General features: G+C 46.1%; 1 protein-coding gene across 1 annotated transcript in view; it reads left to right on the top strand.

Annotated features, from left to right (window-relative positions):
• The first annotated feature begins 823 nt into the window (after nucleotides 1-823).
• The window catches only part of htr2aa (5-hydroxytryptamine (serotonin) receptor 2A-a), a 47,876-nt gene continuing 25,458 nt past the window's right edge, over nucleotides 824-23,241 (top strand). The window contains exon 1 of the mRNA XM_084361578.1: nucleotides 824-1,547. Coding sequence (XP_084217704.1) covers nucleotides 1,118-1,547 — 430 coding nt within the window. The 5' untranslated portion in view covers nucleotides 824-1,117. The remainder of the gene's footprint in view (nucleotides 1,548-23,241) is intronic.

Genomic DNA, 23,241 nt, shown 5'->3' with positions numbered 1-23,241 from the left:
GAGGAGCGCTGAGGCAGGTCTGTGGAGCTGAGGAGCGCTGAGGCAGGTCTGAGGAGGGTTTTACAGGAGGAACAGTCACAGGAATATTTTAGATCCGTGGACGGCTGATTGTTTCTGGAGGAGTGTTTTCACTCTGAGTCAGGACGTTTCTCATCCAGTGTGTGTGAGGAGAAAGTTGTGAGAAACACACACACACACACACACACACACACACACACACACACACACACGTCACATTTCATCATGTTCATCATCCATCTCTGTCAGCTGCACTCACACAGGTGGAGCGACGAGTCGGGACGAGACAGCAAGGACACCCGAGGGTTTACACACACACACACACACACACACCACATCTGTGCAGTATGTAGGTGGTGAACACACCTTCACACAGGACTCCTCTAAAACCAATGTGTCAAACTTAAAGTTGTAGATTCATGAATGTCAAAGACTGAAGGTCAGACTCCATGTGAAGACGAGGTCTCAGAGGAGATGAAATCCTGAAAGATGTCAGACTTCATGGACCTGATATTTTTATCATGAGCTCAGACTTCAAGGAGAACAGACCTGCAGCTGTGTCCACCTGCTTCACTTCACATGGATTCAGTAATGAGAGGACGAGACGAGACTGAAGACATGTGAGCTGAAATCACTCCAACATTTGGTTTGGAAGATTTCAAACCCGACGGGAACTCTTCTTCCTCTTCCTCTTCCTCCTCTTCTTCCTCTTCTTCCTCTTCTTCCTCTTCCTCTTTCTCTTCTTCCTCTTCCTCTTCTTCCTCTTCCTCTTCTTCTTCTTCCTCTTCTTCCTCTTCTTCCTCTTCCTCTTCCTCTTCTTCCTCTTCTTCCTCTTCTTCGTCTTGTTTACTTGCAGCGCTGTGTGAAGCTTTGTATCCGTTCAGTGCTGACCAGCTGGATTCTGCTGCGTGAAGTCGATCATGATGGAGCAAACAACTGACGGCACGTGTTAAACTGCAGTTCGTTGCATCAGTGATAAATGTTGTTATATTTACGCTGCTCACCTGGGAGAGGACATGAAGGCAGGTAAATGATGACTTCCTGCTTTCGTCCTCGACGCTGACCCAGTTTCCAGGCGGCGGTCCTGAGGGGTTTCACCATGAACCTGCGCGGCGGTAACAGGTCTCAGTGGATCTCTAACACTGTCAGAGCCGTCACCGCTCTGGAGTCCAACACCTGGCCTCCACGTGGATTCGAGGAGAGTGCCCAGCGGATCAACAACGTGACAAACTGTCACGGGAATGACGCACAGTTTGGGAACTGGTCTCACAGGAACGTCGTAGGCGAGGAGGGCGGCAGGATTTATGGGTGTCTGCCTCCGGAGACGGCTGTGGAGAAGAACTGGGCGGCGCTGCTGATTCTAGTCGTCATCGCCGTCACGGTGATGGGGAACATCCTGGTGATCCTGGCGGTGTCTCTGGAGAAGAAGCTGCAGAACGCCACAAACTACTTCCTGATGTCACTGGCAGTCGCAGACATGCTCCTCGGCATCCTGGTCATGCCGGTCTCCATGGTGACCATCCTGTACGGTAAGCATTGAGTGATGTTGGCCGTCATGAAGCGGACATGTGGTGTGTTTCTGATTCGAGTCACACACACACACACACACACACACACACACACAGCACCTGTCTGACATTTTCTTTATCTGCTGTCCGTCTCTCATGTCTGACTCCAGTATAATCTGCAGGATCCACGTACATGGACACAGATTGAGATTGTTTTGTGACTCTCAGCATCTTTAGTGTCATTTGACCGAATGAAACTCTACGTTTATGAACCGGGCTGGGGTGAAGGTTTCCTCCATGTCTCACCTTTATGAACCGGGCTGGGGTGAAGGTCTCCTCCATGTCTCACCTTTATGAACCGGGCTGGGGTGAAGGTTTCCTCCATGTCTCACCTTTATGAACCGGGCTGGGGTGAAGGTTTCCTCCATGTCTCACATCCAGACTGTGGTTCAGGTTGGAATGAGATTGTCACTTTTGGTCATATGTTGATAAAATGTAGTCTGTGAAATAGACACGAAGTTAAAGATTACATTGATAATTTGTGTTTACAAATGTATCCATATTTGAAAAAAGGACAATTGATGCCCCTGAAGTTGATTCCTGTAGATTAAATGTTGTCACTGCGTCACAGACGGCTGATTGGTTGTTGGGGTCTGATCAGGTGTAGTGGGCCTGACAGCTCCATCTGGAGCTGTTCAGGGTTGTTGAGTCCACAGATGAATGAGAGGAGACAGTGTGGCTGAAATAGCTACACACAGGTAACAGTCTTCAGACACACTGGAGGAAAGTAACTGAGTACATTTACTCAAGTGCTACACGTACAACACAATCACCAGAATGAATGTTGGCCATGTTGGTTTCTGCAAAACACAGATATGTTTCAACTTTGTTTACGTTGTCACAACGTCGTGATCACGCTCTGGTTAGGTTCAGGTACAAACCACTCGGTTAGTTTAGAAAGACATATTGTCATAAAACACCTGTTTCGTCTCCACAAACAGCTGGAAAATGTCCCGACGTCTCCTTTAAATCGTCAGCTGGTTTCATGCTTACAGATGTTGAAGCACCATCTCAAACAGTGGTCTCAGGTTTGGCTGTAAACAGCACAAGAAATACAATTTAAACGCATGTCTACTCGTTCTCTTTCTTATTTCGTCTCCATGACAGGCTGCACTTCTTTAAACACCGCTCATATAGTCAGAACTGGACAATGTGGATCCCTGGTTCTTAAAGAACTCTCTGGTTCTTTAAAGACGAGGATGTGGAGTGAAGTCACCATCAGTTAGTATCTCTCCTTCTGATTTAAACCAGTCGTCTTGATCTTTATTGAAAAATGTTAAATAGTCACATTTATTTCATCTTGTTCTGATCCACATGTGGTTCTGATTCAAACATTAAATAACAAGAGATCCAGTTCTGTCAGAACCAGATGGGAGAGAATGTTTCAGCCTCAAGCTTTGTTAGATTTTAAATGTAAAACCACCATGCAGCTGATAAACAGCAGCTGTGACATGAGCTCAACTGAGTCTGACTCTTTGTTTAATCCCTGTTGTTTCCTCGATCACTGACGTTTCTCAGACGTTGAACTTCTGTTAAATAGTTAGTTTGTTAATGAGACGTACGCTGAGTTTACGTGATCTTCGTGCTCATTCGACTGCTCTCATGTTTCTGGCAGATCAGACGCTTCGCACCAGCAGAACCACCTCGTCAACAAAGTTATATTGTGATTAAAAGCTTTGACATGTAAACACATCAGATCATTTTGTCCATGTAGCCACAGCTTGTGTCCTGTTGACAGACTGATCCAGCTGCTGAGGCTCTCAGTCTGTGTCAGCAGGTTTTCTCTTTATATTTATTAACAGCACACCGGACCGGACCGGACCGGACCGGCTGCTCCTGTTTCTATCAAACTGTGGGGAATAAGACTTGAAGTGCAGCTCTCCTACAGCTCAGTACTGTGAGAGCTGACAACACACTGAGCTTTAATTAACAACAGCAGCTATTTACATAGAAAATGACATGAAAAGTGTAAAAACCGTCAGCAGCTTGTGATTCGTCCACGTTTCAGCCTCATGTTCACCTGAAGACAGTCCGTCTGAACCGACACGAGACGTCCAGCTGTGATTTGACTGTTGGTTTCATGGTGAGTTGATGTGAAGTGATGCCTGGCACCACAGGTGTGTGTGTGTGTGTGTGTGTGTGTGTGTGTGTGTGTGTGTGTTACATGTGTCACTGTTGTGTGTTGACCTTTAAAGGAAGTTAAAGTCCTGTTCACTCTCTGCAGACAGTTTCAGGTGCCTCAGTTCTGTTCTGTAATAAATACAGGGTTGATGAGGTGAGCAGTCAGCTGATTCTGTCCTCATCTTTAAGCTCAGACAGTCATCCTGGGTGTTGAGCTGAGTCTTACTGAAGTATAATGTCGTCTTCATGTTCCTCTCAATGTTTATTCAAAGAATCAGATCATTTCTAACTCAGCTGTTCACCTTTTGTTCTGACGCCTGATCCAGGAGAGATCAGTCACGTCACGTGAATATATCATTTAGATTAGTTTTAACTTGATGATGATGAAATGATGCAGGTTTATGTCTTTTTATGCATTTTTCTCTTTGTATAGGCAGTTGTATAGGCACCTCAGCTCTTGTTTTTGAGTTAGTGTAAATAAGGAAATAAAGGACAGGCACAATATGTCCTCAGTAAAGGCGTTTTAAGTGTTGATTTTCAGGAATACTAATTATAGTAACTCATCGTTGACTTCTGGTTTCACACAGGACATGTGTGACCTGACTGTTCTCCTCGTCCTCCTCTCTGTGCTGATTTGTCTTTGTTTGACTGCTCCTGACGTTCTCCTTTGCAGCTGTAATAATTACTGCAGACACTCCCCAGTGAGCAAAGAGTGGTCTAGATCAGGTCTTTTAGACGTCATTTGTGGACATCCAAGACGTCTAAAAGACGTCCTCTGGGGAGCCAGAATGAAAGTTTTTAATACGTCTTTTCTGGACGTTGTATAGACGTTTATATATCGTTTATCAACTAACTCTGGCCGTCAGTGGACGTCCAGATCATGGCCTGGCCATGTCAATAGTCAGGCCATGATCTGGACGTCCATCGACGGCCAGAATTAGTCGATAAACGATATATAAACGTCTATACAACGTCCAGAAAAGACGTATAAAAAACTTTCATTCTGTCTTTTAGACGTCTTGGATGTCCATAAATGACGTCTAAAAGACGTGATCTAGACCACTCTTTGCTCACTGGGAGGTCGCTGCCTAACAGAGACGTTAAAGGATAAGTACCGTTTTTTACAACCTGGACCTTATTTCTGGCAAAAGATATGGTCATTTACTCACCCAGATAACTTTGGTGTCATTCGGCGTCGTTCGGACGAAATTAGATCCAGTGTAGCGGCGATATATCCATATAATGGGAGAGACGGGGCAGCGACACACAGCCTCTATATAACGCATTATCTGCCACGAAACTAGTTAATTTCATCAATATTTTGTTACGATATGCTAGCGCTATTAGCCTCTGAGTCCGGGCTCGTCTATTGTCAACATCCGGGGTCAAACTAGCAGTAGCAGCTACAGGTAAACAAGCCGCGCTGTCGCGGGTGCACGCGCAGCTCAGAGACGACATCTTCCAGGTCAGAGGTAGTAGATCAGCCTACAGACCCCGGATGTTGACAATAGACGAGCCCGGACTCAGAGGCTAATAGCGCTAGCATTTCATAACAAAATATTGATGAAATGAACTAGTTTCGTGGCAGATAATGCGTTATATAGAGGCTGTGTGTCGCTGCCCCGTCTCTCCCATTATATGGATATATCGGCGCTACACTGGATCTAATTTCGTCCGAACGACGCCGAATGACACCAAAGTTATCTGGGTGAGTAAATGACCATATCTTTTGCCAGAAATAAGGTCCAGGTTGTAAAAAACGGTACTTATCCTTTAACATATGTTGTAATAAGCTGCTTTCACTGTGGACCTTCGTGGTCGCTCTCTGAGGACTGATGAGTCTGAGGCTGTGGCTGTTGAACTTCTTCCTGCCTGTAGAGGGCGCTGATCCTGATGACACGTCTGTCTGCTTCCTCTCTGCTCATACAACCTTATTACGTTTCTCCAGTATGATCATGTGACTGAAACATCACCTGTGATCTCATTACAGCATTTAATGCACGAGTGCTCCTGACCTCGTTAATGACCTCATTAATAATCTAATATTCAGCCATGACATCAGCCACAAACTAATCAATGACCTCATTAACAGCCAATCACAGCCTCCTCTTTCTGTGACATCAACGATAACCTCATCAGCCTTCATCCTCACCTCCATCTCCTCCACCTCCCTCCTCCACCTCCCTCCTCTCTCCTCACCCCGTCTCTCCTCACCACCTCCCTCCTCACCTCCACCTCCCTCCCTGACACCTCTCAGCGGTGATGACATCACATCCTCTCTCCTCACCTCCTCTCTCCTCACCCCCTCTCTCCTCACCCCCTCTCTCCTCACATCCTCTCTCCTCTCTCCTCACCTCCTCTCTCCTCACCCCCTCTCTCCTCACCTCCTCTCTCCTCACCACCTCCCTCCTCTCTCCTCACCTCCTCTCTCCTCACCCCCTCTCTCCTCACCCCCTCTCTCCTCACATCCTCTCTCCTCTCTCCTCACCTCCTCTCTCCTCACCCCCTCTCTCCTCACCCCCTCCCTCCTCACCTCCTATCTCCTCTCCTCCTGTCTCTTCCTCACATCCTCTCTCCTCACCTCCTCTCTCCTCACCCCCTCTCTCCTCACCCCCTCTCTCCTCACATCCTCTCTCCTCTCTCCTCACCTCCTCTCTCCTCACCCCCTCTCTCCTCACCTCCTCTCTCCTCACCACCTCCCTCCTCTCTCCTCACCTCCTCTCTCCTCACCCCCTCTCTCCTCACCCCCTCTCTCCTCACATCCTCTCTCCTCTCTCCTCACCTCCTCTCTCCTCACATCCTCTCTCCTCACCCCCTCTCTCCTCACCTCCACCTCCCTCCTCTCTCCTCACCTCCTCTCTCCTCACCCCCTCTCTCCTCACCTCCTCTCTCCTCACCCCCTCCCTCCTCACCTCCACCTCCCTCCCTGACACCTCTCAGCGGTGATGACATCACGTCCTCTCCCCCTCGCTCTCTGCTCGTCCTCAGTAGACTGATGTGAAACATCTCTGTGTACAACATGAGAATATAATTGCGGCGTGTGTGTTGATGTTAGGCGTCGGCGTGGTTAATGACTTATTTTGTCTCCTGGTTAAAGGCCGAGGACGGCGAGTAACGAGCGCTGCAGGTCGCTCTGTTGTAGCTGCTTCTTCTTCTTCTGCTTCATTTACGCCGTCGTTCTCATGCAAATGAAGTTTCTACTTAAAGCTGAAAGCTGCTTATGTGAGCAGCCACTCATGACATTTACACAGAGGCTGAGAGCCAATCAGCTGTCAGAGGTTATCTGTGTGTGTGTGTGTGTGTGTGTGTGTGTGTGAGTGTGTGTGTGAGTGTGTGTGTGAGTGTGAGTGTGTGTGAGTGTGTGTGTGTGTGTGTGTGTGTGAGTGTGAGTGTGTGTGTGTGAGTGTGTGGTGACAGGTTCTGAAGGTTCTGAAGGTTCTGAAGGTTCTGCAGGTTCTGAAGGTTCAGGTACAGTGACCATAGTATTTTCTATGTGGAAACGTTTGTGTTCACACTTTGGTCCAGACTGAAATATCTCTGTAACTCTGAGTGAGTGTGATGAAATGTGCTTCACATCAGATAAAGTTCGAGTTCCCAGATATGAACACACTCAGATGTTCTGTGATGTTCGGCCCAGAGAGCGACAGCACTAGAGACTTACACCGACTGAGCCGGCTAACTTCCTGCTTAGCGCCTGGCACCTGAATAAAGATAACATAATTTAATTGTGCGACTCTTCTGGACTTTCTGAATGTTATTGGACCGAATGGATCAAACTCTGACAGTGAAATGTATCCACCGTTTTACAGATGCTTCTTTCACAATGTAAGCTTATGAGAAAAAGTATTTCTGGGCATCACGTGATGATGTCATTAAAGTTTGACCACCATGAAACCTGTCTGTAAACCCGGAGCTCCTCCTGGGCCCGGTGTGAACATGTCGTTCATGTCTGCAGCCTCACAGAGCTGCTTCATGACTGAGCTCTCTAATTCAGCACACATCAGCTCTCCTGTGTTTGTCGTGTCTGGCCTCTCAGGCAGGAGGTCCAGCGATGATTCACATCTAATCTACCAACGTTTCAAAGTGTCCTGGGAAATTTAGGATTACCTTACATCCTGGCTGTGTGGACAAAGAGCCTGTTTCTGATCTATTCTACATGAAAATGCTGCTCCTGCTGCCGTCTCTTCTTCTGTCTGTGGTGAACTCCTCAGGGAGGAGCTGTCAGAGTAAAGTTGATAACTGATGAACACACTCATGTTACAATCCTCCCGACGCTCTGCTCGCTGCTTTAAAGAGCTTCAATAACTGAGTTTCACTTCACCAGAGTCTGCACCCATGACAGTTCAAGAAGAAAAGTTATCTGGAGTAACTGTCAGTGAAACATTCAACAGATGGTGTTTTAGAGAAATTCAGGAGAAACGTTTTTTCCCCAAAGACGTCGACTGCACTTTAAAATACACGTTCATTTAAAATGAAGATGAGCTGCAGTGTGTTAGTCTGTGGAGCAGGTCAGCAGACAGCAGCATCAACCTGAGTGACTACCTGTGATGTGATGTCACTTCCTGCTCTGTCTGAAACAAACCCGTCCATCACTGAGACAAACAGACTCCATGTTTCTACTCAAAGACAGAAAGAAGTTCATGTAGAACATTTGCTGAATTTACAAGAAGGAACAAATAAGTCAGAATCAGTCAGAGACAGAGTTTCACACAGTTTATAAAGTTTGTTTTAACTCAACAACTCTTAAAATCACCACATTTGTTAAGGGAGTCTGGTGATGTTGTGGTGACGGGTTCAATGGTTGGATCAGTTCAGGTTGAGTTTCTGTACACGATGACGCTCTGCAGAACGTCCTGGTCGTTGGTCTGTATCTGTCTGATGGTCGTTCTTCACTTTCTTTGACTAAAATCTCTAAATCATTGGATGGATTTTGATGAATTGTCCAGTAATTTGATTTCAGCATCAGTAATTTGTATGTTTTGATCAGGTTATTATTAATCCTGTAAAAAGGATTACCATGTTCCGAATTATTTTTAGTCTTAATTCTTAAATCGCATCATCAGATTTAAGGTGTGAAATAAGCAGATCATCTGTTCTCTCCATGTTTAATATGAGCCTTTACCTCAGTGACTTTCAGTCTCACATCATTTAACACTGTGTTTCTTGATATTAGCGTTGTTTACTGTACAGCAGAAGCTGCTCGCTGACTCTGGACCAGCAGCAGAGTTGTGTGTTGGCAGCAGAGAGCAGAGCTTCCTTCAGGCTGTTTCCTCTTAGTCTTTTGTGGTCCAGTCTCTCAGTAATCAATGTCTGTGGAGGTAATTCTCTCTCAGCTTCGGTCGCCTGGTCGCCTGGTCACCAGAGGCAACAGTAACAACAGAGGCTGATGGGAGGGAACACAGTCTTCCAGCTCAGTGGACGCCGGCCGAGTCGTCAGTCTGCCAGCTCTGATCTCTGTTTAGTTTTAGCTCCACCTTCTGCTCTTCAGAGGCTCAGAAAACACTCAAACATATTGATTTCCTTCAGTTTTAGGTTGAAACACTTATTTTCCTCCTCTGCCTCTCAGCTTTGATGTTCCTGTCCTCTGTCTTTATACTGTGAAGTCTTTAACCCGGTCACCGTCCGTCACTGCCGCTCTCTGCTTGTTCTCCTCTCAGAGGATTTGACTGGAGGAAACAAACTCTGCTGTTTCAAAGATCAGGTGTTGTTCTGTTTCTGTGGATGAACAGCTGTGCAGGAGGAGATTCACTCAGAGATTACAGTCTGTTTCTTCTCTGATTCACTCAAAACTAGTCCTCGTCCTCAGTTCTTACACAACATGCTCTCTTTGTTTCTGAGTGAGTCAACGAGCCGAGGATTCAGTTAAAACCTCATATTTACTCTGGAAATCTGTTTCTTGGAGCTCGTTGTCTCAGATCTGTCTGTCAAATGCTGTGACGCTGGCCATCAGTGCTGTAGTGTAATAATATACTGATGCTGATCAATACATTGATTATCAGGTTCAGAAAAAGCAACGATTTCACACACAGCTCCAGAGAACAGAAGACAGTCTCAGTCTCCGTGTGAGTCACACCAACTTTTAGCCAACAAACATCTGAAACTAATATTCTTTTATTATTCTTTTATTTTATTACTTTAATAAAATAAAACCCTGTGTGGTGAGCTGTGGATGTTTGACCTGATATATTAAGTGGAGAAAAAGTGAGCACGTAACCTACCAACCAACCAACCAACTAAACAACCAACCAACCAACCAACTAAACAACCAACCAACCAACTAAACAACCAACCAACCAACCAACTAAACAACCAACCAACCAATCAACCAACTAAACAACCAACCAAACAACCAACTAAACAACCAACCAAACAACCAACTAAACAACCAACCAATCAACCAACTAAACAACCAACCAAACAACCAACCAACTAAACAACCAACAAACCAACCAAACAACCAACTTAACAACCAACCAACCAACCAAACAACCAACTAAACAACCAACCAACCAACCAACCAACTAAACAACCAACCAACCAATCAACCAACTAAACAACCAACCAAACAACCAACTAAACAACCAACCAATCAACCAACTAAACAACCAACCAATCAACCATCTAAACAACCAACCAACCAAACAACCAACCAACCAACTAAACAACCAACCAAACAACCAACTAAACAACCAACCAACCAACCAACTAAACAACCAACCAACCAACTAAACAACCAACCAAACAACCAATCAAACAACCAACTAAACAACCAAACAACCAACCAAACGACCAAACAACCAACTAAACAACCAACCAATCAACCAACTAACCAACCAACCAACCAACCAACCAAACAACCAACTTAACAACCAACCAACCAACCAAACAACCAAACAACCAACTAAACAACCAACCAACCAACCAACCAACCAACCAAACAACCAACTAAACAACCAACTAAACAACCAACCAACCAACCAAACAACCAACTAAACAACCAACCAAAAAACCAACTAAACAACCAAACAACCAAATAACCAACTAAACAACCAACTTAACAACCAACTAAACAACCAACCAAACAACCAACTAAACAACCAACCAACCAACCAAACAACCAACTAAACAACCAAACAACCAACCAAACAACCAACTAAACAACCAACCAACCAATCAACCAACTAAACAACCTACCAACCAACCAAACAAACAAACAACCAACTAAACAACCAAACAACCAACTAAACAACCAACCAATCAACCAACTAAACAACCAACCAAACAACCAACTAAACAACCAACTTAACAACCAACCAACCAAACAAACAACCAACTAAACAACCAACCAACCAACCAACCAAACAACCAACTAAACAAACAAACAAACAAACAAACAAACAAACAAACAACTAAACAACCAACCAAACAACCAACTAAACAACCAACCAAACAACCAACCAAACAACCAACTAAACAAACAAACAACCAACTAAACAACCAACCAACCAAACAACCAACTAAACAACCAACCAATCAACCAACTAAACAACCAACCAAACAACCAACTAAACAACCAACTTAACAACCAACCAACCAACCAAACAACCAACTAAACAAACAACCAACCAACCAACCAAACAACCAACTAAACAAACAACCAACCAACCAACCAAACAACCAACTAAACAACCAACCAACTAAACAACCAATCAAACAACCAACTAAACAACCAACCAACCAATTAAACAACCAACCAACCAACTAAACAACCAACCAAACAACCAATCAAACAACCAACTAAACAACCAAACAACCAACCAAACGACCAAACAACCAACTAAACAACCAACCAATCAACCAACTAAACAACCAACCAACCAACTTAACAACCAACCAACCAACCAACCAACCAACCAACCAAACAACCAACTAAACAACCAACCAAACAACCAAACAACCAACTAAACAACCAACCAACCAAACAACCAACCAAACAACCAACTAAACAAACAAACAAACAAACAAACAAACAAACACACCGACTGGTAAATGTACCACATTTTTGATGATTTAACTTTAAACCTCACAGTTTTGACTTTCAGAGACTCTGTTCCTGCAGTCTGGTGACTTTTAAAGAAAGTAAAGTACGCTGCAACAGAAATGTTGTTTTATATAATTCTACTTTAGATTCTCAGAAGACACTGCAGATTAATTTGCCCGTCTGGCAGGAAGTCATATCCTGCCTCTGCTCTTCAGCCTCTCCATGATGACTGACGAGGTCTGACCGCCGGGATCAACAGAAATATCAACGCAGCACATTAAACTAAATGTTTCCAACATTTCCTTTAAAACGTATTTTTATATTCTCCTCTTCGTCTCTCTGTCCGTGTCTCACTCAGAGGAGGACGAGGTGGTTCTCACACTGTACAGAGTCAGAAACAGGTTGATGACCAGAAGAGCAAAGTCCTGAATCAGGAGAAATGTGACTCCAGGAGAGGGAAAAGATACTGATACTGAACAAACTGATAGGTGTTTCCATTTTAACACCAACATTTTTGTGTATATGCAGGTTTTTCAAACGCAGGTAAACCAACCAAAAATAAGTGACAAGTGTCTCTTTGTTTTTTTTCTTGTGTGTCACATTCATCATTACTAACGAGCCGCGAAAACAGCAGATCATTTCCCTCATCACAACACTGCAGTCAGCCTTCAAGACAAGTAACAAATGATTCAAAGTATTACAAAACCACATGTCGCAGCACCACACCTGAAATGGAGGGAAGTGTACGAGGGTTCAGTCTGTCAGTCCAGAGGTTGAACATCTGGAGGAGACTTTTAAACCAGAGAGGAAGTCTTCAGTCTTTAAAGGTTTAATTTCTCTAACTTTCAGACTGAAGTTCTCTGTGGAGGTTCGTCCTTTTTCATATGCATGAAGAATTCTGTGTTTATTTTAATTAGGACGACGGAGCCGTGATGCTAATTATCATTGTTCTTTTATACAGCGTCAGTCCTCCAGGAGTCATCTGTTGTTCAGCAGTAATCACATTCAGTCAGGCAACAACAATCCAAGAACACAAAAAGAAAATGCCTGTTGTTGTCTGTTAGTCCTGAATCCTGAGACACGTGTCAGCTGCATCAGCTCGTCCACGTCCGCCTCCGTGTGATGTGGTCGCTCTGACATCGCCCTCAGTCCACCTGCAGCCAGCAGGGCGCTACAGACCAGGTGACAACGTGATGAAATGATGGTGGTTTCTGTGCTCGTCACCACGGAGGCAGAAAGGTTAAATAGATTAAACATGGCTGAGGACGTTCAGCACAGATAAGAGTGTGTGACAGCTCAGGACACAGATAATAATGTGAGGCCAGTGTACTGAGAGAAGTAGGGCGGTGGATCCAGCCTTACACAACACACCAAGTATGACGAGGCTGTTGACCGCCGAGAGCAAAAATAACCTCTAATTCTTCTGTTGGAGGAGGAGGAGGAGGAGGAGCGGGAGGAGCAGGAGGAGGAGGAGGCAGAGAGGAGCAGAGGAGGAGGAGGAGGAACAGGAGGAGGAGGAGGCAGAGAGGAGCAGAGGAGGAGGAGGAGGAACAGGAGGAGGAGGAGGCAGAGAGGAGCAGAGGAGGAGGAGGAGGAGCAGGACGAGGAGGAGGAGGAGGAGGAGGAGGAACAGGAGGAGGAGGAGGCAGAGAGGAGCAGAGGAGGAGGAGGAGGAGGAGGAGGAGGCAGAGAGGAGCAGAGGAGGAGGAGGAGGAGCAGGACGAGGAGGAGGCAGAGAGGAGCAGAGGAGGAGGAGGAGGAGCAGGAGGAGGAGGAGGAGGAACAGGAGGAGGAGGAGGCAGAGAGGAGCAGAGGAGGAGGAGGAGTAGGAACAGGAGGAGGAGGAGGCAGAGAGGAGAGAAAACAGCAGCATCTGTTTGTGCTCGGCTGCAGGAGATGGAGGAGATTTGTCTTTTTGTGTCTCTGAGCTGCAGAGAACAAAAACAGCAGCCGGATCATCGGCTCACTGCTCTTACATGAGCTGACAGAACAGAACCAAACAGAACCAAACAAAAGGGCAGAAACATCATCAGCTGGGCCGGCCAGATGTGAAGTAGAGGGGCTAAAAGGTCAGGAAGTGGCATGGAAACGTCAAAATAAGAGAGGAGAGGAGAATGAGGAGGAGCAGCAGGAGGAGGAGCAGGAGCAGCAGGAGGGGAGGAGCAGGAGCAGCAGGAGGGGGAGGAGCAGGAGGAGCAGGAGGAGCAGGAGCAGCAGGAGGAGGAGGAGGAGCAGGAGGAGGGGGAGGAGCAGGAGGAATCAGAATCAGAATTCCTTTGTTTGTCCCACAAATCGGGAAATTTCTTTGTCACAGCAGCCAAAGGACAGTGATTACAATAAACAATAATAAAAAGTAAAAGAAATAAACAATAAGAAGATAAGAAATAGAATTGACTCGTATATACATAATATTTACAATATGAACACTGTAGTAATATTTAAAATATGAACAGTGTAATTATAAACAGTGTGGTATTTTTATTTACAAATAATAAATATGAGTATTAAAAATTGTCCAGTTAGTGCAAACCAAAATGTATATGGATATGTGTAGAGTTTTTTATGGCATAGTGCACATGTGAGGTCTACTGGGAGCAGTGCTGGTTGTACAGTAGCAGTAGCAGCTGTAACAGCAGCAGGAAGGACGGACCTGCGGTACCTCTCCTTCACACACTTGGACCTGCGGTACCTCTCCTTCACACACTTGGACCTGTGGTACCTCTCCTTCACACACTTGGACCTGCGGTACCTCTCCTTCACACACTTGGACCTGTGATACCTCTCCTTCACACACTTGGACCTGTGGTACCTCTCCTTCACACACTTGGACCTGCGGTACCTCTCCTTCACACACTTGGACCTGCGGTACCTCTCCTTCACACACTTGGACCTGCGATACCTCTCCTTCACACACTTGGGGTGTATCAGTCTGTCGCTGAAGGAGCTGCCCAGTGCTGTGATAGTGACCTGCAGGGGGCGGGACTCCTTCACCAGCAGCGATGACAGCTTGTCCATCATCCTGCTCTCTCCCACCTGCACTGGGTCAAGAGGGCGTCCCAGGATGGAGCTGGCCTTCTTGATAAGTTTATCAAGTCTCCTCCTGCCTGCTGCCGAGATGCTGCCGCTTTAGCAGACTACTCCATAGAAAATGGCTGATGCCACCACAGAGTCATAGAAAGTCCTCAGGAGTGCCCCCTGCACTCCACAGGACCTGAGCTTCCTCAGCAGATGGAGTCTGCTCTGACCTTCTTGTATGTTGCTGCAGTGTGATCAGTCCAGTCCAGTTTATTGTTCAGGTGAACTCCCAGATACTTGTAAGACGTCACCATCTCAATGTCTGTTCCCAGGATGTTCACCTGTGTGCAGGGTTGTCTGTGCCTGCAGAAATCCACCACCAGCTCTTTGGTCTTCCCGGCGTTGAGCTGGAGGTGGTTCTGCTGGCACCAGTCCACAAAGTCCTGAATGAGTTCTCTGTAGGCTCTGTCGTCCCCGTCCCTGATGAGGCCGACGATAGCAGAGTCGTCAGAGAACTTTTGTAGATGGCTGTGGGGTGTTTGGTGGGAGAAGTCTGCAGTGTACAGGGTGAACAGGAAAGGGGCCAGGACTGTCCCCTGTGGGGCCCCTGTACTGCAGACAACCGTGTCCGACACACAGTCCCGAGTCCTCACATACTGTGGCCGGTTGGTGAGGTAATCGAGGATCCAGGTCGTGAGGTGTTGGTCCACCCCCGTGAGCTCCAGCTTGTCCCCCAGAAGTGCAGGCTGTATGGTGTTGAAAGCACTGGAGAAATCAAAGAACATGATCCTCACAGTGCTTCCAGGCTTCTCCAGGTGAGACAGTGATCTGTCCAGGAGGAAGATGATGGCGTCGTCCACTCCGATGCCAGGCTGGTAGGCAAACTGGAGTGGGTCCATAAAAGGACCCACCAGAGGGCGCAGATGGACAAGGACCTTCATCAGGTGTGAAGTGAGAGCAACTGGTCTGTAGTTGTTGAAGTCCTTAGGGTGAGGGATCTTTGGTACTGGTACCACGCAGGAGGTTTTCCACAGCAGTGGCACTTTTCCCACCTTCAGGCTCATGTTGAAGATGCACTCCACAATCCTGCACAGCTGGTCTGCACAGGACTTGAGGAGCCTGGAGCTGATCCCGTCTGGACCTGTGGCCTTCTTCACCTTCATCTTCCTCAGTTCGTTCCTCACCTGGATAGTGGAGAGGGACAGATTGGAGCAGGGGGGCTGAGTGTCGGGTGGGGGAGGTGGGTGAATGTCAGGGGGGGCAGTGGAGGGTGTCTGCGACATGAAAGCAGTGGAGAGGGAGGTAGAGGTGAGAATGAGGCAGGAAACGGGGGTAGAAGAGGTGGTGGGGGGCAGCAGAGATGACCGGGCCGGGGGAGGAGTGGGTGTCTGGTCAAACCCATTGAAGAATAGGTTCAGGTTCAGGTCGTTCACCCACGTCTGATCCCCGGCAGCCTGAGAGTCTGGTTTCCTCTGCCCTGAGATGGTTTTAAGGCTTTTCCAGACTCTGATGCTACCCTGCTGCAGCTGGACCTCCATCTTCCTCCTGTAGCTGTCCTGTAACTCCACAGTGAACCCGTCCTCATCAGGAGGAGCAGGAGCAGGAGAGGAGCAGGAGAGGAGGAGGAGCAGGAGCAGGAGAGGAGGAGGAGAGGCCATTTTACATCATAAATAACATGTTATATAATAAAGTGTTGTTGTGGATGAAGAGAAGCAGATCCATCAGTGGACAGTAACAGAGGAGACTCAGTTCTGATTGGACCGGCTGTAAATCGCCTCTGTATTCAGTCACTGTGTTCTCAGTCTGACTGTTTTCACTCAGAGGCTGCAGAACCTTGTTTCATTGGCTCTGGTTCTGGTTCTCTTGGTGCTGCTCACAAGCAGCATTCCCCACTGACTCCCGTCACTCTGGCCCTGAAAACCTCCTCCTCCTCCTGCTTCTCTTCCTGCTCCTGCTCCTGCTCCTCCTGCTCCTGCTCCTCCTGCTCCTGCTCCTGCTCCTCCTGCTTCTCCTCCTGCTCCTGCTCCTCCTGCTCCTGCTCCTCCTGCTCCTGCTCCTGCTCCTGCTCCTCCTGCTTCTCCTCCTGCTCCTGCTCCTGCTCCTCCTGCTCCTGCTCCTCCTGCTCCTCCTGCTTCTCCTCCTGCTCCTGCTCCTGCTGCTCCTGCTCCTCCTGCTCCTCCTCCTGCTTCTGCTCCTCCTCCTCCTGCTCCTGCTCCTGCTCCTCCTGCTCCTCCTGCTTCTCCTCCTGCTCCTGCTCCTGCTCCTCCTGCTTCTCTTCCTGCTCCTGCTCCTGCTCCTCCTGCTCCTGCTCCTGCTCCTCCTGCTCCTGCTCCTCCTCCTCCTGCTCCTCCTGCTCCTCCTCCTGCTCCTGCTCCTCCTGCTCCTGCTCCTCCTCCCAGCGGTCCAATGCTTCCAAGGCTTTCCTGTGACTCCACAGTGAACCCGTCCTCATCAGACACTTGGAGGAAGTCAGGTGACGTTGAGCGAATCACAGTGCTTGTTTACATTGACTACAGGTAGAAAGCGTCCAACACTCATCAGCTGACACACAAACTGTGTTTAATGAATCTGAAATGTTTGATGCTTTCAACACTTTGACGTCAGGGTGGAGACATAACTCACCTGTTGACCACAGACAGCTGGACTTTAGCAGTTAGTCTGAGACGTGTTGACTTCAGAACATCAAGTAATCGCAGTAGAAAGGTCAGATAGAGGTCAGAGGTCAGAGGTGGCACCAACATGTGAACTATATATCTTTAAATGTTACAGTTACAGTAATAAACAGGTTGGATGATTTCACATATCTCCATGATACAGTTAACTGTCAGGAAGTGACTGTCTGCACATCGTCTCTGTGATCCGGTCTGTAAAGAGCGAGCAGAACGACGGGTCGATGGACCGGACCTTCACCTGAGAGGCTGCTGTGTGAAACCAGAGCTCAACCTTTACTTTTTATAATCAACACAACATTCTTAACTTTCCTCATGCACGTTACACAACACTCTTGTTTTAACCCAAACCATGATCTCATCTTAGCTTAGCACAAAGACTGGAAGCAGGGGGAAACTGTTAGCCTAAAACACCTACAACTCCACCTCTTAGTGGATCAGTCTGGTACTGAATGTACTCCTGTGGCTGACCACCACGTCATGGAGTGGATGGGAGCCATTGTCCAAGATGTAACTGGGACAGCATCCTCCTCTCTGACACCACCGTCAGAGAGTCCAGCTCCACCCCCACAACATCACTGGCTTTGAGGATCAGTCTGTTCAGTCTTTTGGCGTCCGCCACCCTGAGCCTGCTGCCCCAGCACACAACAGCATAAACAGACCCCAGACTCATAAAACATCCTGAGCATAGTCCGGCAGATGTTGAAGGACCTCAGCCGCTCAGCATTGGAGCTAAAGACCGACAGCGAGTGCAGACAGCAGCGTAAAGTCTCGTCCTTCTGCTTTTAACGGTTTGTTCAACCAAAATGTTTAAAAACTAAATCCTACCACCTCCTGCGTCTGTCTGTGCAGAGACTGAGTTCTGGTCCCATCTCAAAACTACAACAGTTAATAAATGTAGTAAATCACCAGAAACATTAATGATACTTCAGAAAGTGTTGACGTGTCCCTTTAATCAGAGGTATGAGCTCCTCCTCTGTCGTGGACGTTCCCTCCTCAAACTTTCCTTCTTCTCCTCAGCAGCGTATAATTAATGTATAATTAGAGGTTCTGATGACACTCGGCTGTGACACGCTGTAATCTGGATCAGGCTTGTCGGGTTCAGTCTCCAGGGACAGGACTTTCTGTCCTCTGAGGACACAACAGCTGCTCCTTCACACACACACACACATCTGGACTGTGTGTGTGTGTGTGTGTGTGTGTGTGTGTGTGTGTGTGTGTTTACTGCAGTGTTGTGTGTTGTGCTTCTCGTTAGTCGTAATGTATCTGACAACATTTGCCTTAATTGTTTTTCTGTGCCAATAAAAACTTAGTTTATTATAAAAATCACTTCTGCTGTCGAGCTCCTGCTAACGAGATGACATCATCACTGTCTTAACGACCTCTTCGTCTTCCTCATTTTCTTGGTGGATAAAAGAGTCCATGTTGTGTTTTATAATCAGAGATGAGCTCAGCAGTTATGGTCGTTTATTTGTCTCATTATTGAGTTAATTAGTGCAGAGCCTTGAACTCATTTAACGAGTACTGAGTCGTTTGTGTTCAGTGTTGATAATGTCTTCTGTTTGTGATATCAGAACTTTGATATATAAGAATTTTACATTCAGCTCCATGTTTCTTACATCGACCAGCGACTGAAACACTAATTTACTCATTTCTTTTAATAGTCCGACACGTCGAGAGGAGAAGAGCTTTTGTCTCACTGAGAAAATAAATTAAACAAACAAACGAACTAAACCAGAAGGAAACAATCAGATCTCATTAAAAAAGAGGATTGTTGTTTTTGGAGCTCGTGCGGTTCTGATTCACAGCCCGTCCTCATCAGAAACATGCTGTCGGTCGACTGTGAAGGCAGCTTATTACAACGACCTCTAGTGGCCGGAGTGATTATTACAGCAGCAAAGGAGGACGTCAGGTGAGATAGTCCACACGGTTGGTGAATCAAGACCGCTTTAACGTAAAGAACGTCAGTGAACGTCACACAGGTGAAGACCTGGTGAAGTTGAAGCTGTTGGCTTGTTAATATCTTTCATCTCTGACCAGCAGCTGGAACATCGTTCAGTCGAAGCCGAGTTTAAAAGAGAAACTGAAGTTAAAGATATTTGAAGTTCCTGCTGTTTGTGTCGTCTGTGTGTTTGTGGCCTGAGCCGGTCAGCTGATCACTGCTGAGCATGTGCAGCTCATCAGAGAGCAGAAGGACGTCTCACTCCTCAGAAACTCCAGCTCCAGAATGATGTTTGTAACTCGAATATTATTGATTAAGACTCTTTTCAACAAGTGTAACGTGGATGTGTTCTGATCAGGTTCATGATTTTCCAGCGTGTTCGTGATGACGAACGAGAGACGAGAACAAACAACAGACAAACTGTGAACAGAGTTAATTGATTAATTAATTGATTATCAGCAGGTTTAAAACACCAACATGAATTATTTAAACAGTGAGTGTTCGATGAAGGTCCAGTTCATCTGATACTGCTACACTGACATGTTGTCATGTTGTTCTGAGAGTCACTGGCAATCGACCCGTTCAGTCATTCATGATAATGCTGCTTCAGATAAGACTTTGTTGATTCACTTGTTGCTGCAGCTCAAGAGTCAGAAACGAAAAGAAACGAAGAAATGAAGAAAGATGAAAATAATAAGTACAAATGATAAACAGACGCTTGAGATGTGATCAGAGCAGCTCCTCCTATGACTGAATGTGTGATCACTGCAGGGCGCAGACCGTCTTCATGGTGTCTCATGATGCTTCATTCTCATTGATTTGGTCTTGAAACACCGTCAGACTGATGTTATTATAATTGTACATTTATCTGCTTCACATCTCATTAATATCATGTCAGCAGTAAAATATGAATGCTGAGATGTGATTCCTGTGATTTATACCAGTTTAATTTAAACATTTCCTCCATGTGTGTCAGAGCTTCAGATTTAAGGTTCATTCTGTAGTTTTACACCTGAAACTTTTCTTCATGTGTGTATGTGTGTGTGTTCATGTGTATTCAAGTGTGTGTGTTTTAATGTGTGTATTCACAACCTTTCATGCGCAGATCAGATTCTCTCTCAGCTAATCAATTGTGTTTAAGCAGCGACTCTACAGCTGACAGCAGCGTGTCTTCATGCTCTGGTTAGTTTTTCTTTCAGTGGAAGGAAAATGTCCATGTTACACATTAAGGTGTATGAAACACGCTGTGTGAAACACGCTGTATGAAACACGCTGTGTGAAACACGCTGTATGAAACACGCTGTATGAAACACGCTGTGTGAAATATACGTGAGGTTATTGTGAATCCAGCTGTATGAGGAGCCGAGGTTCAGCTGGTGTGTGCAGCTGTGAGGTCTGAAGTGAGACGTTACCATGGGCGACACTGAGGCCCGTCTGAAATATATTGTTCAGAAAGAGCACAGAGAGAAGAAAGAGACAGATCGACCTGTTTTTACCTCTGTAGTGAAATGAGCAGCTGGTCTCAGTCCGTCTGTCTGTCAGGACGTCAACTGAAGCTTTCAACACACAGTGGAAAGAAAACACATTCATTCTCAACTATAACACACTGCTTCAGTGTCATGGCGCTTGTTCGTGCTACTTTAAACTCCACACTGCAGACATAAATACTTTTAATTGTACTACATGCATCTGACAGCAGGAGTCTGTGTCCTCCACCATTAAAAACATGTATGTCAGACCTCCTGTCAGTCAGAGAGCTGCAGGGATGATTGATTATGATTAGGATGATATGTTTATGTCATCAGAAGTCGTCATGGTTCCTCCTCAATGGGATGTTTCCATAGTGTGTAACTAAAGTGGGCCTGTAAAGACGGACTAGTGAGGAGACGAGTCTCCGTGTTCGCTGTGAGGACGTTTAATGTCCCCGACAACCTCTGTAGTCTCATTTAGACACTTGTTAGCAACCGCTAACAGTTTTTAACACACAGAAGAGCTTAAATTATAATTAAACTGTGGACATTTAATGTTGGAGAACAAAACATGTAAATCTTTCTCCACTTTGAATTCGTCTCTTGTCTTCTGTCACCGACTCTTTAATCCAACACACTGAGCTGTGATGAGAACAGACGGCTGTCAGAACATCAGACACAGAAACGACCTGCGCTTCACTGAATATTAACTGAGTCATCGTCTTTGATCCGCTCTGTCTCTTTGGTGTTTCAGCGTCCAGGTGGCTCAACATTAATGAGTGCTTGTGGTTTATTAGTGACACATGAGATGAAATCCAGAACTTTCTGCAGAAGTCTTGATATCAGGTGCAGATCCAGACGCCCTGGAGGAATAAACACCAGGAGTCTCATCAGATTCTGCTCTGATCCGGAGATGTTCACCGACGGGAGGAGAGCTCAGAGATTAGTTTTGCTGTTGCTTGCCATCTTACGGCTAATGCACAGTAAAGTAATCTGGCTGTTCGGGTCGAATAAACAACTGTGCAGGTAAAGCAAGTCAAATTTTTCTTCACGTTTGTTGTGAACACATCGTGACGACCTCGTCCTGCTGTCACATATATCTTTTAAGTCATGCCAGCAGCATGACTCCAGCATGCTAACAAGCTAAGATAAGATGGTCAACATGATAAATATTAACCAGTTAAACATCAGCATGTTAGCATTGTCACCTAGGCATATTAGCATGCTAATGTTAGCCTGTGCATTCAGCTATATGCTAGCCAGACTTGCAGGATGTAGACTGTTGGTATACAGCTGTCATTGGGCGCCTCCCCCCCACCTTCCTTCTGCTATCAGTGTGTATGACAACAATGACAGCAACAACAGCTGTAGCAGGGTATGTTACTCTGAATTACTGGTCGCTAACGGCACAAATGTAAACAAGCTGCTGCATGTTTTTTGTGCGGCGGTTTTGCCATTGTAATTTCAGATCTCACCTCCACAAGTACAAAATACGTTTCTGACACTGTTTTGCAGGAACACCATCCTGAGTTAAACTGCACCCAGGACGACTGTGATTGTAGCATCAAGCTAACAGATGTTAACAGAGCTGCTAGCATGTAGACTCTTATTTTAGACTTGTGTTTTTTCTCTGGTTTGAGACTTTACTGAGTCTAAAGCCTCATGTGATTTAGAAATGACCCGGCCACGTCTGTGTTTCGTGCGGCGCATTCGCACGGTGTAAGCGAAGTCTGTGTTTTAACTGGAATAACTGACATTATCCCCCGGATATGATGTCAAGGCTCTGCGTAACCTATGCGTAACGTTCGCACCAGAGCCCTCGCTGGAGCAGCACAACTGTTAGATATGGATATTTTTAATATAATAATAACTGGTGAGCCTGTTGAAACATAGAAATGTTCCTTACCGCATGCTGCCATGCTTGTAATCCATCTAATCATCTCTCAAGATTTTGCTCCTCTGATGGATTTGAGCTTGCTCTTTCTGTGAATGGGTCTCCCTGCTGTGTACCTAGATGAGCCTCCCGAATTTGCAGCCAAAATGCTGTCACAACTTTCATTTATAATTGCCAACGCAGCCTCCATAATTCTCGACCGGGGAAAAAACAAAAAACGACCCCAAATCACAGAGATGCCGATTCGCACGGGACTAATATTATCACATGACCTCTGTGTTTGGCGAAATATGGTAGGTCACTTGCGGTGGAATTTTTACTTTACAAATTACGGACATGGCAGATTCACACGGGATTAAGATCACAGACGACCTCCGCAATTATTACAAATTACTAGAGGTCCCCAGGTAATACTAGTCCCGTGCGAATAGGGCTCAAGACAACATGAACAACATCAGCAGTAACAGTCGTCTCTGTTTCCAATGAAGAAACCTGGGTTCACTG

This window comes from Pagrus pagrus (genome assembly GCF_965226575.1).
Source record: "Pagrus pagrus genome assembly, chromosome: 9".
NCBI classification, from domain to species: Eukaryota; Metazoa; Chordata; class Actinopteri; order Spariformes; family Sparidae; genus Pagrus; species Pagrus pagrus.
Note: the sequence above shows the minus strand (reverse complement) of the source record. Positions and strands in the feature narration are given on the sequence as shown.